The sequence below is a fragment of the Salvelinus fontinalis genome, chromosome 37 (genome assembly GCF_029448725.1).
Source record: "Salvelinus fontinalis isolate EN_2023a chromosome 37, ASM2944872v1, whole genome shotgun sequence".
Lineage (NCBI taxonomy): Eukaryota > Metazoa > Chordata > Actinopteri > Salmoniformes > Salmonidae > Salvelinus > Salvelinus fontinalis.
The window spans coordinates 10,926,816-10,942,875 of record NC_074701.1 but is presented as its reverse complement, the minus strand read 5'-3'; the positions used below and the strand labels follow the sequence as shown (position 1 = coordinate 10,942,875).

General features: G+C 41.3%; 1 protein-coding gene across 2 annotated transcripts in view; it reads right to left on the bottom strand.

The window, feature by feature from the left end:
- Window positions 1-8,962: 8,962 nt before the first annotated feature.
- LOC129836122 (DENN domain-containing protein 10-like) overlaps window positions 8,963-16,060 on the bottom strand; it is a 12,236-nt gene continuing 5,138 nt past the window's right edge. The window contains exons 1-10 of one of the 2 annotated variants that reach the window (XM_055901935.1): window positions 13,590-13,742; window positions 13,189-13,342; window positions 12,260-12,456; window positions 12,087-12,166; window positions 11,830-11,978; window positions 11,544-11,655; window positions 10,589-10,689; window positions 10,058-10,165; window positions 9,730-9,824; window positions 8,963-9,556 (exon numbers count right to left, since the gene is read on the bottom strand). In XM_055901935.1, the coding sequence (XP_055757910.1) occupies window positions 9,389-9,556; window positions 9,730-9,824; window positions 10,058-10,165; window positions 10,589-10,689; window positions 11,544-11,655; window positions 11,830-11,978; window positions 12,087-12,166; window positions 12,260-12,456; window positions 13,189-13,234 (1,056 nt within the window). In that variant the 5' untranslated portion in view covers window positions 13,235-13,342; window positions 13,590-13,742 and the 3' untranslated portion in view covers window positions 8,963-9,388. Of the gene's footprint in view, window positions 9,557-9,729; window positions 9,825-10,057; window positions 10,166-10,588; window positions 10,690-11,543; window positions 11,656-11,829; window positions 11,979-12,086; window positions 12,167-12,259; window positions 12,457-13,188; window positions 13,343-13,589; window positions 13,743-16,060 lie in introns of those variants that run through there. The other variant, XM_055901936.1, reaches the window with a different exon arrangement.

Genomic DNA, 16,060 nt, shown 5'->3' with positions numbered 1-16,060 from the left:
CCTAAAACTAGATGAGGACAACGTTAGTGTTTCTATTGATCTATTGATCGATTCAGGTCGATCGATTCAGGCACAAAGACCTACTTTACTGAGTGTGTTTGGGACTAGTACTAAGTGAATGTTAGAGTTGTGTGAGTGTTGAAGTTAGGTGTTAAGAGATTGAAATTTGGATAAGTGGTAAGCTGAAGTTCAAACAAACAACGGAAATGTGGATAATAAGAGAATTGAAATTTGCATAATAAGATATATTATTAGTACTGAGTGGTTGGAGTGATTAGATAGTAAGTTTCAATATATAACATTATCAGGGGTTCCGTCCACCACCGCTCATCGTAGTCTGGGACTACTAGTAATAGCACAAGGTGTTATTGAGCACGGGGTGTTGTTTTATATGTATAGGAAGTAGCGGCAAGTCTATAGGAATTTCTGGGAATTGTCTATGTGGTCTGGGACCACTGTACCATAGTTCTGTGAGGCTAGAGTGTACCATATTCTCTGCAAGGCTAGAGAACCGTTGAAGACACATATGGAGTGGTGTAGATGTGAATACCTAAGATTTAGAATGTTATATAGGGATTCTGTATGATGTGAAAGAGGTGCATGTCTGAATGAATACCCCAACAGTTCCGTGTGAGTTTTTCGTTCTATAACATTATCTAGGAGGTTCTGTGAACCACCACCCGTCGATATACAGGTAATGAGCACTGACAGGAGAAGCCATTGAAAAGTTTGAGAGGATAACAGCTGATACGGGTAAGGGCTGTTCATTGATGCCACCTGACACAGATTTCCTCGAGAACATGATACAGTTGAAGTCGGAAGTTTACATACAACTTAGCCAAATACATTTAAACTCAGTTTTTAACAATTAGCCTATTGGAAGTATGCTTGGGTCATTGTCCATTTGGAAGACCCATTTGCGACTAAGCTTTAACTTCCTGACTGATGTCTTGATGTTGCTTCAATATGTCCACATAATTATCCGTCCTCATGATGACATCTATTTTGTGAAGTGCACCAGTCCCTCCTGCAACAAAGCACCCCCACAACATGATGCTGCCACCCCGTGCTTCACGGTTGGGATGGTGTTCTTCGGCTTGCAAGCATCCCCCTTTTTCCTCCAAACATAACAATGGTCATTATGGCCAAACAGTTCTATTTTTGTCTAATCAGACCAGAGGACATTTCTCCAAAAAGTACAATCTTTGTCCCCATGTGCAGTTGCAAACCGTAGTCTGGCTTTTTTATGGCGGTTTTGGAGAAGTGGCTTCTTCCTTGCCGAACGGCCTTTCAGGTTATGTTAATATTGGACTCGTTTTACTGTGGATATAGATACTTTTGTACTTGTTTCCTCCAGCATCTTCACAAGGTCCTTTGCTGTTGTTCTGGGATTGATTTGCACTTTTCGCACCAAAGTACATTCATCTCTAGGAGACAGAACGCATCTCCTTCCTGAGTGGTATGACGGCTGCGTGGTCCCATGGTGTTTATACTTGCTTAGTATTGTTTGTACAGATGAACGTGGTACCTTCAGGCATTTGGAAATTTCTCCCAAGGATGAACCAGACTTGTGGAGGTCTACAGTTTCTTTTCATTTTCCCATGATGTCAAGCAAAGAGGCACTGAGTTTGAAGGTAGGCCTTGGAATACATCCACAGGTACACCTCCAATTGACTCAAATGATGTCAATTAGCCTATCAGAAGCTTCTAACGCCATGACAACATTTTCTGGAATTTTCCAAGTTATTAAAGGCACAGTCAACTTAGTGTATGTAAACATCTGACCCACTGGAATTGTGATACAGTGAATTATAAGTGAAATAATCTGTCTGTAAACAATTTTTGGAAAAATGACTTGTGTCATGCACAAAGTAGAAGTCCTAACCAACTTCCCAAAACTATAGTTTGTTAACAAGAAATTTGTGGAGTGGTTTAACAACGAGTATTAATGCCTCCAACCTAAGTGTATGTAAACCTCCGACTTCAACTGTATACTCTTGGGCTGGCTGCGCTGTGATCGTTGCTGGTGGTGTGGATGTGAATACCTAAGTTGATTTATAACATTATATAGGGATTCTGTGTGATGTGAAGATATGAAAGGAGAGAGTACTATTACTGAATATGCTGTATGAATAGTATAATGGGTTCCTAGAGATTTGATAAAGTAACACTGGAAAAAATGATATTAATATACAACTTGCATACCCACACGTAGATGTATGTAAGGGGTGCAAAAGTATTCTGAGAAATGTTCAGTGTGGTCCCTTTATGGATAATTTGATAAAAGTAAGGTTAAATCATTGTATGACTGCCTAAAGGGTCTGGGAAATAAAGTCTCAGACAAAGATTGGAGCATATCCACTTTTGGTAAATGTACAGGACTTAACTTAACCCTAACCAATAAAACTATAGATGATAACTAACCTTAAGGCCCAGTCTATCCTGTCTCAGGCGCCAGACTTATTATGAACAGAACACTCCATCTACAGTGGGTTGATAGGCAGTGCTAGCCCAGTTTTAATAGACTTGATCCCAGAAAGAAACCCTAGTCTAGAGAGCTATCTCAAAAAGGAAGCTCCCTCCAAAGTTTCTCTCTTCCCTTCTGAATTAGCAGATATATTTTATAAATTTGGCGCATTACATGTTAATCTTAAAATAAGACATTTAATAAGTGTGAAGCAGAAAGTGAATATCCAACAGAAATTAATAATAAATATTATAAGTAACATTGTTAGGGTAGACTAAAATGCCAACAATGACGTCCAATTTGGAGAAAGTTATCATGTTTGTTTTGTTTGTTTTAAACCCTTACAATAGCGGTAAAAGCAGAACATTGTTTGAGAGTGATCCATGTGTATTAGCAGTAGTAATTGAGAGGGTCTTCCTATTGGGAAGAAAGGGTCCTAGTTGAAGAAAACAGAAATGGATACTAGTGAGAGTAACAAAGTGAATGGCAATAGTAGTGGCTTTCAGATAGCACTCTAATAATGCCACATTTTAGTAATTTGAAGAAGCTGAAGTTTCAATACAAAGTTGCATTACGAACAGATGGACTGATATTAAATTAGAGGCTGCCATCTGGTGTTTGGGTTAGAGATAAGCTTCCTGTGGACAAATAGATACGCCGCCAGTGAAAATAAGTGGTACTCACTGAACTCAAAGAGGCTGTAAGGGACACATTGGAACAGAGGTATGAGTAATTGAATAAGAGACGTTTTTTGACAATTTTCAATGATTATTACTCAATTATATAATTTTGGTAACACCAGTAATTTAAGTAAGAAGGTAATGTCATCTAAAACAATAATCATGAAATTATAGCCCAGCAAGGGTCCTTCCGTTTGATCCAGATCCACTGGCTGCCTCTTTCAGCTGCTTGAGAAACTGCTCTGACGGTCTGCCGCAGAGCCTGTCCATGGATTCCAAGTTCTTTCAGCAACCTGATGGTGGAAGAAGCCACGAATCCTCTGCATCCCACTTCAACTGGCCAGACTTTTGCATTCCAGCCACGCTGAGTTGCGTCTGCTGCCAACTCTGTGTAACGCAGTTTCTTACGCTCGTAGGCCTCTTCAACAGAGTTTTCCCACGGGACTGTGAGCTCTATGATGTACACAGCCTTTCGTGAAGGGGACCAGAGTACCATGTCTGGCCTAAGGTTGGTAGAAGCAATCTCAGGTGGAAAAATGAGTTGCTGGCCAATATCGACAAGCATCTTCCAGTCCCGGGCCATGCCTAGGTGTCCAGTTTCTGGCTTTGTAGGAGGATGCTTGGGCCTTTTCTGTCCCTCCCGGATGAACGTTGTTGTTTTGACGGGATTGCTTGTTTTTGGAGGTAATGAATTGGTTGCACTCCTCTTGGTCTCAAGTGCTGCAGCCAGGCTCTTGAGGACCTGATTGTGCCTCCAGGTGTAGCGGCCTTGTGAGAGGCTGGTCTTGCAACCTGTCATTATATGCCTGAGAGTCGCTGGAGCTGGGCAAAGGGGGCAGGTCGGGTCCTCGCCATACCATTGATGTAGGTTTTTTGGTGATGGAAGCACATCATAAACAGCTCTTATGATGAAGCTGATGTTGCTTGCCTCCATTTGCCAAAGCTCACTCCAGTTGATCTTTCTCCTCTCCAGGCCTTCCCACCACGTCCATTGCCCTTGTTTAGCAAGAGAGACAGCCTTTGCACTTCTTGCAGTCTCCTCCTGTCTGCGCACCTCCTCGACCACCAGCTTCCTGCGTTCAGATGTTGTTGCCTTATGGAACGTTGGTTTGCTTGCTGCCAGGCCAAAGCCTCCTCTTCCATGCTGGATATTCCCCACAATGTCTTGGTGTCTCAGGGCTGATACTGCTTGCTGCACAGCCTTGGATGATGTCCATTTCCGTCCAGTTTGTAGGGGAGGTGCAGCCTTGCTGATGGTCTGGTTTTTGGAGTTCTTCAATGTCATCTGAAGTCTTACTTTAGAGCACTTGTACTCCTCCGTTAGACTTGTAAGAGGTAGTTCAAGGACCCCTTTGCCATAGAGGCCGATGTTACTCAGGCATCGTGGGACACCCAGCCATTTCTTCACGTATGAGGTAATGGTTCGCTCCATCTTCTCCACTGTTGTTATTGGGACCTCATAGACGGTGAGTGGCCACATTACCCGGGGGAGAAGTCCAAACTGTAGGCACCAAAGCTTGAGCTTCCCAGGCAGTAGGGTCTTGTTGATGTTCTCAAGTCCGTCGGCGATGTCCTGTCTTACTTGCTGCACTTGATCTTTATCTCGGAGGCTTTCGCTGTACCATCTACCCAGGCTCTTGACGGGTTGCTCAGACACCGTTGGTATCGGGTCATCTCCAATGCAGAACCTCACATCTTTAAGCTGTCCCTTGACTATGGAGATGCTTCGAGATTTGCTTGGCTTGATTTTCATCCGGGCCCACTTGATGTTATCCTGCAGTTTTGCAAGTATCCGCCTGGTGCATGCTGCAGTGGTGGTCAGTGTAGTCATGTCATCCATGTATGCTCGGATAGGTGGGAGACGGAGCCCTTACTTAGTTCTCTCACCGCCGACCACCCATCTCGATGCCCTGATGATGACTTCCATGGCCATAGTGAAGGCCAGAGGTGAAATTGTATAGCCTGCCATTATGCCCACTTCCAAGCGCTGCCATGTTGTTGTGAAGTCAGGTGTTGTGAAACACAATTGCAGGTCTTGGAAATAGGCCTTTACCAGTGTAGTGATGGGTTCTGGTACGTGGAAAAAGTTGAAGGATTCCCAGAGGAGTTCATGGGGAACTGAGCCAAAGGCATTGGCCAGGTCGAGGAAGATGACATAGAGGTCACTCTTGTCTTTCTTAGCTGTTTGGATCTGATGCCAAATCATACTAGTATGTTCCAGGCAACCAGAGAAACCAGGAATGCCTGCTTTCTGTACAGATGTATCAATGTACTTGTTCCTTTCCAGGTAAGTGGACAGCCTCTGTGCTATTATACTGAAAAAAAAAAGGATAAAAGGGAAATAAAAGGCAAAGACAAATTCCCTTACTGGGGTTGAATGACCTCATTAAGGCTAGAGATATTGGGTGAGATTCAAATATAATATGTAAACACTGATAATTAGGAAGAAGTTTATAATTTATCAATAGTCCTATGTGTGATTCAGACCACGAGAAGGAGAGAGTGCTGCCCCCGAATGAGGGAAACCTGAAACCTGTCTCTAGTCTATTTTACTATGCCTTGAATGACCGTATGGGATACAATATTTTCCTTCTGGAGTTATCAAGGGTTGTAATTCAATTTTGATTTGTTCTGCTGATTAGTACAAATGGTATTTAACTAGCAGTGTTGTTGTCTTTTGGACGCATGAATCCCAATGTGAGTCATGTGTCCAAAGGGGGAATTACCAGTCCCCTGGAGCCCTTTGGTAAATATGCAAATGCTTTTTGTTTACATGCCTGCCTGTAAAAGGAAAACATATATGTTGGTAATGGTTGACAGTTACTCCAAATGGATTGACGTTTTCCCTGGGTCAAACACTTTCTTGCAATTATCTAGTAATGTCCCTGTACTACAGAATGCATCAGATTGTTGGGTTTGTGGATTGTTACCAGACAGTGCTGAGACTATGCCATTACTTGCTATACCCCTCGGTGCATATGAAATATTGATGTGGACCAAAGCAGGTAACCTTACAGACAGAGAGCTTGATTGGGTTAAGGATAAGTTGTTTTATATGAAGAAGTGTATTGCTGTTGTTGTTTTTTTGTAACACAAATCGCACCACTTTGTGTCTGCAGGATTAGCCCTCTAACTCCCTGACCCTGTATCTCTGCGGTGAGGTCGCCAATGTGATAGGGGAGGAGAAGCCTATTTTCAAAAATGGTTTTAACAGTGCGTTGTTATTCTCTTTGACATTTGTCTTAGACATTTGTATTAAGAATATTGGAGGTGGTAGAAATATTTTGTCAAACAGTGAATAGTTTGTCTGGATTTCCTGAATCAGAAATACCCTTAACTAAACTGTTGTTCTGATCTGTCCTCTCCCGAGGTCATGGCGAAGGTGACCACAGATGGTATCTATCAAGACTTCATGGAAGGGATAATTAGACCGAGTGAGCCTCACCCCCTCTAACCGGCTGAAGTGATGGCAACAATGGCGTTCACTATGGCCCTGTCCTTCACCACTTCTACTGGAGACCTGAGTCCGAGTCAGCAACCTGTGCACAGCATCCAGTCTAAGCTATCAACTGCTTTTTCTCTCAGGAGTAGGGCATGAGTCCACGTGGAGTGAGCATTGAGAGAGATCCCGTCCAAACATCTCTCATGGTTCTGTGTACTGGTCGGAAAATGGACAAGACATAATGGACTGTAAAGGATGATGGCAGCTCAGGTGAGAGATTCGTCTGCTTGGGAAAATCAGATTATTCCCCCGATATTGAAATTTAAACATTATCAAGGGCCATCTACATTGAACATGTGCCATTGGTAGGACGAACTGAAACACTATCTGAAGAAGAAAATGAAGAAACGCAAGAAGAATGAATGCCGGGAGAGGGTAGTCAACCTTGCCCATAATTGATTTAGACTTGTCCAAAATTGTTTATTTGGGGTATCAGGTTGATTGTGGAGGTCTGCACACTGCGAAATTCATAGTGATTTAGACAAAAAATGCATTGAGATACCAATGTGTCATTAACATGCCAATCACAACAAAAGCCTCATCTGAAATGTCATTGCCAGAATCCATAAATGAAAGTGTCTGTGGTTTTATGAAGTGTATGTGTAACTGTATCATTCTACTGCAATGGTTTTACAAGTAAGGGCTATGGAATTACAATCAGTTACTAGTTGGATTGTACAACCCAGAATGAAGGGTTTGAAAGTGTCTGTGGTTTTGTGCATTGATTTTGTTGACTTATTATGTATTTTGATAGAAGCTCCTTTGATAGAAGCTATAATCTGACGCTTACCTTAAAATGTAATGATAATTATCACATAGTGATAAAAGCAGGGAATGTGAGGGAAAATGTTGTCTGAAGAGGTAGCATTGAATTGTACACAGCATCTCTTTTCCCTCTATCTTGGTTCATGCAGGTGACTGTGACCTCCTCCTCAGACCAATTGACAGTACACCCAGGACATTGTTCTGGGAATCAAAAGGAATATCTCAGTTTCAAGGTCTCAGCTTGGAGAGAAGCCGCCTTGTGAGGTATTGGTCGACCACATACAGGAACCAAATGTTGATAAATTAATTATGAATAATGTAAATCATGCAAATATAACTTGTCTGTGTAAGCAGTATATAAGAGAACGAGACAGCCCCAACTGTACTATGGTGCATTAAGTTTGTTGGAACCTCTCCAGCTTGCTGATAATAAATAACTTTTCATTTAATATTGACTCCAGCTGCCCCTGGTGGTAATTTCCACGACAACAAGATAATCCATCCACCTGACAGGTGTGGCATATCAAGAAGCTGACAAAACAGCATGATCATTACACAGGTGAACCTTCTGCTGGGGACAATAAAAGACCACTCCTAAAATGTGCGGATTCGTCACACAACACAATGCCACAGATGTCTCAAGTTGAGGGAGCGTGCAATTGGCATGCTGACTGCAGGAATGTCCACCAAAGCTGTTGCTGGAGAATTTAATGTTAATTTCTCTACCGTAAGCCACCGCCGGCATCGTTTTAGAGAATTTGGAAGTACATCCAAACGGCCTCACAACCGCAGATTACGTGTATGGCGTCATTTATTATTTATTTTTTTATACTTAGAAACTGCACTGTTGGTTAGAGCCTGTAAGTAAGCATTTCACTGTAAGGTCTACATCTGTTGTATTCGGCGCACGTGACGAATAAACTTTGATTTGGGCGATCGGTTTGCTGATGTCAACCATGTTAACAGAGTGCCCCATGGTGGTGGTGGTGGTGGAATGGTATGGGCAGGCATAAGCTACGGACAATGAACACAATTTAATTTTATCGACGGTCATTTGAATGCAGAGATACCGACGCCCATTGTCGTGCCGTTCGTCCGCCGCCATCGCCTCATGTTTCAACATGATAATGCACGGCCCTATGACGCAAGGATCTGTACACAATTCCTGGAGACTGAAAATGGCCCAGTTCTTCCATGGCCTCCATACTCACCAGACATGTCATCCATTGAGCATGTTTGGGAGGCTCTGGATTGGCGTGTTCCAGTTCACGCCAATATTCAGCAACTTTCACAGCCAGTGAAGAGGAGTGGGACAGCATTCCACAGGCCATAACCAGTAGCCTGATCAACTCTATGCGAAGGAGATGTGTCGTGCTGCAAATGGTAGTCACAACAGATACTGACTGGTTTTCTGATCCACGCCCCTACCCTTTTTTTAAAGGTATCTCTGACCAACAGTATTCCCAGTCATATGAAATCCATAGATTAGGGCCTAATTAATTTATTTCAATTGACTGATTTCCTGAAATGAACTGTAACACAAGAAAATCTTTGAAATTGTCACATTTATTGTATATTTTTGTTCAGTATACATATTTCACATAGATCTTTCTTTAATTCTGAAATATAAAACATGCTAAATCAAGGTTCTTGAGAACTCAAATTAATCTGTTAACGGTCTTAAGATAAACTATTGAACTGCTGAACTATGGAATGCTATGTAAATGCTGTTATTGTATTATTGTCAAAACAAGACAATGTCTGTATATCTCATGTGTCTGTTACATTGTAAAAAGTAGGCTTTGTTAGTATTGTTAAGAGTCAGGAATGCAATTGTGTGCGCTACCTAACACCTGAGTTCTTCCCATTCTCCTTAACATGCCACTGTATGTATAATTACATAGATGAATGCCTATGCTAATATTCAGTGTCCTCACACCGCATGGCATGTTACATGATGTAGGAGATCAAGGGTCATATCTTGAGGAGCTGCTCAGCAGCTGCCAAGTGGAACAGGAAGTTCTCCGTAGCAGGCGGGAAGTGGCGCTGCTTTAAGGTCTCCAGGGTGATTTTAGAGTTCTCACATTCCTCGGCTAATGACGCCAAGTTAGCAAGGATCTCCCTCGTCTTTATGGAAATGTCCTGAAAACATCATAGCAAACAGACAGCTTTTTTCATGACTGTGCTAAATACCAGGATACTTATAACATATTTACTGTATAAACACTGTTCATCTTTGAAAATACATACATCACACCTTCTCTGATCACTGAAGAATGAATGGTAAGGATGTCATGTGTACATTCAACTCTCACCTTGATAATCTGCCCATCTGTTCTATCAGCATTCTCTGCAGACTGGACAATGACGAGCCCAATGTCTTTGTGCAGCTTTCCCATAGACATGGCCTCTTTGGTGTATAGAGTGGATAGGAGAGAGACGTCATAATGTTTAAAAAATGGTGGATGCTTGCATTGGGATAATGAGGGCGGACTATTTTTTACATGCCATTTTTTACAGTGGCATGTTAAGGTAGCAAGGTTTCTCTACATTCCGTTACATTTTTTAGATACAGAGCATTCTTCACTTTGAACAGGCTGTCTTTTACAGTAATAGGAAGGAGATTAGAATTGAGACACCCACCTTTGGCACTCTGGGATATAGTAATCTCACTATCTGGGAGGTTCACATATACGTCAAACAAATCCGATCTGTTGCTCACTTCTGGATCAACAAATCCTGCGACGTATCCTGCAGAGACAGTGAGCATATGGGTGAATCAACGATTCATTTCTTCACCATAAGGCTTTTCAGGGACAATGCAGATGGGGGTACTCACAGTACTCTACGTTGAGAATCTCTAAGGAACATGTTTTCAAAACAACAGGCAAGTAAATAAATGTACTGCAAGTCAATTATTGCATGAGTCTTCCTGTGTGTGTGTGTATGTGGAACTGACTGTTGGGAGACAATGGGAATCTGGGTTGTGTTCATTAGGACACGCAAAGGAAAACATTTTAAACATTTTGCAAGAGAAAATTAACATTCTATTAGACAGGTCAAGGAAGTCCCTGACTGTTACAGTCCATGTTCTTCTCTTTGGTGTTTAATGAACACGACCCAAGTCTGAATCAGTTTGCTTTAATGTGGATCTAATGAACCAGAAATCCTCACCAGTGCACGTCCTGAGATTCTCAAGCTCACTGTCAGTCAGGTGGACATAAGGGTGCAAAATGGACCAGTCTTTCCTGTGCCATGTCAGAGCTGGAAGAGCTCTAGGAGGGAAAAATACAATAAAATTATACATTTGATATAAAGATTATAATGTTCTCTCAAAAACATAAATTGTAATCCACTTCAACAATGAAGTCCATGAACAGTCAAGGGTCTGGGCCGTGTTTCCCCAAATCATCTAAAGTTCAACGTTAGAACCTTCGTAGGACCATTGTTAAATCTCAGCTGTTGACCAAAACCATCGTTACTAAAGTTGCACTTGAAAAGGCTTGCTATTTAACGACTGCCTCAGACCAGTAGCAGAAAAGCTAAGTGCGTCGTTAGATGCTTTTTTGCCCTTCCGCATCAAGATGTTTATCCGTCTTTCTGTAACTGCTGATAACTTTAGACCGATTGCGACTACAAATAGAAAGTTGCAAATGATACAAACAAGCGAAGGATATAAGATGCTTCAAATAAAAACAGAGATGACTGTATTAAAAGAAAAAATACAGTATAGGCACTATACTATATTTCAATGATATTGAAATACATTTCTTGTTAATTCAATTGAGTTTTATTCAGCTATTTGTATGCTACTGTATTTGTATGCTACAAATTATGTGTCAAATCTTAATTTCGTCCATGTAGGATAAGCATTAGAATAAGCCGCCTCAATATTTGTAGCCATAGGTGATAATATCTCATACGAGCTGATCTGTCATCAGTATTGTGGAATAATTTTAATGTTAAGGTAAGATTTGAACGGGAGAAAGCTTATCCGAAAGCAGCGGTTTCTTTCGATCGCATCACTTAGCGAACTCTCTCTCTCTGCGTGGTGGTGGTGTTTTGGGAAACGCATGTTACATCTTCGCCCGCATTTTCTTCTGTGCATTTTCTCTATTGCCTTAGTCACCTTGTGAACTCCAACAGTGCTTCAACCTGAGGGTGATGGACCACGATCCTCTTCTTTAGCATAAGGGCTGTGTACAGGATGATGGTCTCCATCCCAAACTGGGACACCACATCTGAAACAGTAATCACAAGATAGTCTACCTAGTCCTGGTAATCAAATGGGATCAGCTTCTTCATGGAAATGCTTCTTTGCATACCAATAAGGAAACTGGACAGTGTCAAGCACCTTGTAAGAACAATCATGTCCTTATACTGTAATAAGTGTTTTATATGTGTACATGTTTAACCTTTCACTGAGCCTGCTAAGTAGGCCTTCCTGACATCGTAGTCCTTGATGAGAAAGGAGCCATTCTCGTCACTCTGGCAGATGCCTTTGGTGAGGACTGCAATGTAGCCCTCCATCATTTTCACAGGGCTCCCATGTTTGATGTACATCCTGAATGATAAAACACACATGACGAAATGAATGAAGATATATGTTTTGGGGAAGTATTAAATAAGCAGACATTTAGCAATGGGGGTGCATTAGCGTCGTATGCTGTACCTGCATAGTACTCGACTGAATGCTGCATACTTCTCAGGGTTGAAGTCCTTTGCTGTGACAACTGTTGAAAAATGTGTGACCTAAAAAGAGAGAAATACGAGCAATATAATTTATCATTAGACCTACAAGTTGAAATTATTTCAATGAATGGAGAATTTCAAAACTAACTGTACCTTCTTTAGGGCGGTTGGTTCCTGCACCTCTACAGTGGATATGTAGTACCAGGTACGGCGGAACTGGCCAAACACAAAAGTGTGCAAGCCTCGGCTGTCCTGTCTGAGACAGCACTTACTGAGCAGGACCTCCCGGAGCTCAGCACTGACTGAGGGATAGCACCACACCCACAAGGTGTCTGCATTCACATCTTTCTCTGTGTGGGGAAGAATGAGAATACCACGTCATATTGCTTTCACAACTCATTATCAATATTACCAGATCTTTAACTAAATTAATCTGTTCTCATGCTTACAGGAAGTAAAATCAAAGATGGTAAAATACTTCATCACATTGATATCACAGATATAACAATGAGGCAGATATTTCACTGGATGTATAAATGTGACGCATCCGTTTGGCGTTTCCACTCACTACCAAATATAGTAGTGAGAGAAAGCCCACTGGTGGGCAGTGGGAGGAGATGGAACGAGATGGATTTTGGCCGACATTCTGCAAATCTTCTCATCAATTAAACATTTGATCTCAAAACAGTTCTGTTCCCAAAACTAGAATCTGTTATGAACAGACTAAGTTTTGTAGACTTCACCCTTTGCCAAAGTTTCTACAAATGTAGTTCTTTAGAAGGAGTGTGCAGACGAATTGAGTTATCGCATAGACGCAGTTCACAGCGTAGTCGTTCCCTCTAACGGAAATATGCTATAACGCGCCAATAGGATCTCGCTAACTCGTGCTTGGTTCTACCCACTATGATTATTTTGCTCCAATTGGAAACGACAGGCTGTGGTCTATCTTGGGTTAGTTAAACAATTCTTTGTTGATATCATGTGATGCCAGTCAAAGCCAAACAGGAGCAAACTTGGCACGCGTCAACCAAAAAAGCAGGGTAAAATTAATTAGAAATGGGGAAGGATATGTCTGTCCTTACCAATTAATCCAACGCTTAACATGAGCTGAGTTTCTGGTGCCGCCATATCCCATCACAATTCTATTGTACTGTGGAAGTTGACAATTAGGGACTCATGACAGCTTGTCTTGGGCAAGGAAGTACTTTCACCCAACGAACAGCTAGCTGTTGCTGACTGTTTGGAGATAGGATGAGCAAGAAAGAAGAGTAAACGCTATGATAAAACATGTTCATTAGCTCTAGCAGGTTAGAGGTTATACCAACATCAACAAATTAGCCACAATGAATGATTAGCTACAAGTAGTTCGATAGTGATAACATTTGATTTGAGAAGCCATGCACAGTTTGATGATAACAGTCTTAGGCTTCTAGCTAGCTACAGTATAGGACACACAAAGTTGATGAAAGTACAGTTACTGTACCGTGTGTCTGGTCCAAATCTGCGATTATTATCGTGTGGATTTAGCGAATCTACAAAATGTATAAATGATTAGCTAACATTGATGCTTTCAAAACACACAAGCATTGTGAACCTATCGCAATTGAGGTCATGTGATCATACGGAACATTTTCTAAATAAAAGTCCCCTGAAACTGTTACAGGACGTTTTAATGATTTTAAAAATCGCAAAACGTATAGTTAAAAGTTACTCAAACATTTGAAAATTAACAAAGATATATTTACTGTATTATTATTCTTAACTATAGCCTAATGATAACGCTTTTCGTTATAGTGCCCTGTAAAAAAACAATACCAACACTGTTGCTGGAAGTATTAGTGGTTTTCTAACTACTGTCAACTCGTATCAAGACAGGATTTAAACATGTTTAGAAGAGAACATTTTCACATTGGCCCCGTCCAGGGATAACTTTGGACGGGGCCACAATGTTTGCCCTGTACAGGGCCATAGAGGATAGCGGTGAACCACACAAAAGTGTCTGCCTTCCAGCAGAGACCCCAGACTGTGTTTTTGTGTGAGGAGGATGCAACCATGGAACTGAGGGTTAAAACTGTCAAGTACTTCCAAGGTGAGCCCATGTTACCAAATGGTCTGTGCTATCTGGGATCCTTGGGAAGTCTCTACCCCATTGAAGTTTACATTTTCAATGGTTAACACAAGGGTTAGGGTAGGGCAAGGGTAGGGGTTAGAGCTTAGGGTAGGGATGTCCCAAGAAACCCGGATAGCATTGAACCTTACCAAATAACTTAATCCCAATGTTTATTTTATGATTGTGCCACTTGCATGGCTTATGAACAAAATAAATTGTGTTGTGTTATTTTTGGCCTGGGATTTAAAAAAAATTGTATTCAACACTAAAATGTGAATAAAATGAAAATCTAACTCACTTGACCTATTGTTATTTCCCCTCTAGGAAACCTGCAATGACATAGATGCATGACCTGCCTGGATATGAGCAGCATGGAGAACAGTGCCATCTAGTGAAATGAAAATTAAACTATTATTACAGATAATTTAAATGAACAATATTGAGCTTGCAATCATTAATTCGTTTTCAACTCATGTATATTGAAGACTGTAAAAGCGATTTGTTTAATTTACATTTCGATGTCCCCTTATTAAAATAATTACATGTACTGATTACATGTTTTATTTGATGTATTTACAAATAACCACTAGCACTCAACAATAAGACTTAATACCTCCTACAATAGCATGAAACGAGGAGGGCAGGAACAATGAAACAGAACTAATATACTACCATTTGTGAGTGTAAACGGAGGACCTCTATTTTGAAGCTTTTTGCGCGATTTGGACCGTTAATGACGCTTATTTTTCCATCCGTACTCCAGGGCGACCCACGTGACTTTAATGAAACGGTTGTCGCTAGCTTCCATATGCCGCGTTCAAAACAATTGTAAAATCTAAAATATTCGACTTTAGTGCGTTCAGACAACTGGGAACTTGAAAAAACGAGCTCCGACCGGGAAAAATTGTTTTCAACGGTCATCCAACTCGGAATTCCAACTCGGGCCTCTTTCTAGACCTGAAGATCACTGACGTCATGATTTGAACTCGTATTTTTTTCGAGCTCCATCTTATGGAAAATCTTCTGAAATGTATTTTAAACCTAACCACACGGCTAACTTTATGCCTAACCCAATGCTTAATTTAAGAACAAAGGCTCATTTAGATTTTCAGGAATTTTGACTGTTTGGAGATAGGATGAGCAAGAACAATATAGCCTATGTTGACTTTGTGGCTATGGAATATGATGCTGCAATTTGATCCACTATGCAGGTGTCACTCCACCATTTCCTGGTTGCTAAAATTATAATAGTTCGCCTAATTTCAGTTTGTGCTTTAGAAGCTTCTGATCATTTGAGTCAATTGGAGGTGTACCTGTGGATGTATTTGCTTGACATCATGGGAAAATCAAAAGAAATCAGCCAAGACCTCAGAAAATAAATTGTAGACCTCCACAAGTCTAGTTCAACCTTGGGAGCAATTTCCAACGCCTGAAGGTACCATATTCATCTGTACAAACAATAGTACGCAAGTATAAATACCATGGGACCACGCAGCCGTCATACCGCTCAGGAAGGAGACGCATTCTGTCTCCTAGAGATGAACGCACTTTGGTGCGAAAAGTGCAAAACAATCCCAGAACAACAGCAAAGGACCTTGTGAAGATGCTGGAGGAAACGGGTACAAAAGTATCTATATCCACAGTAAAAAGTGTCCTATATCGACATAACCAAAGGCCGCTCAGCAAGGAAAACCGCAATAAAAAAGCCAGACTATGGTTTGCAACTGCACATGGGGACAAAGATCATACTTTTTGGAGAAATGTCCTCAGGAAGTGAAAGCTTGGTTGCAAATGGGTCTTCCAAATGGACAATGACCCCAAGCATATTTCCAAGGTTGTGGCAA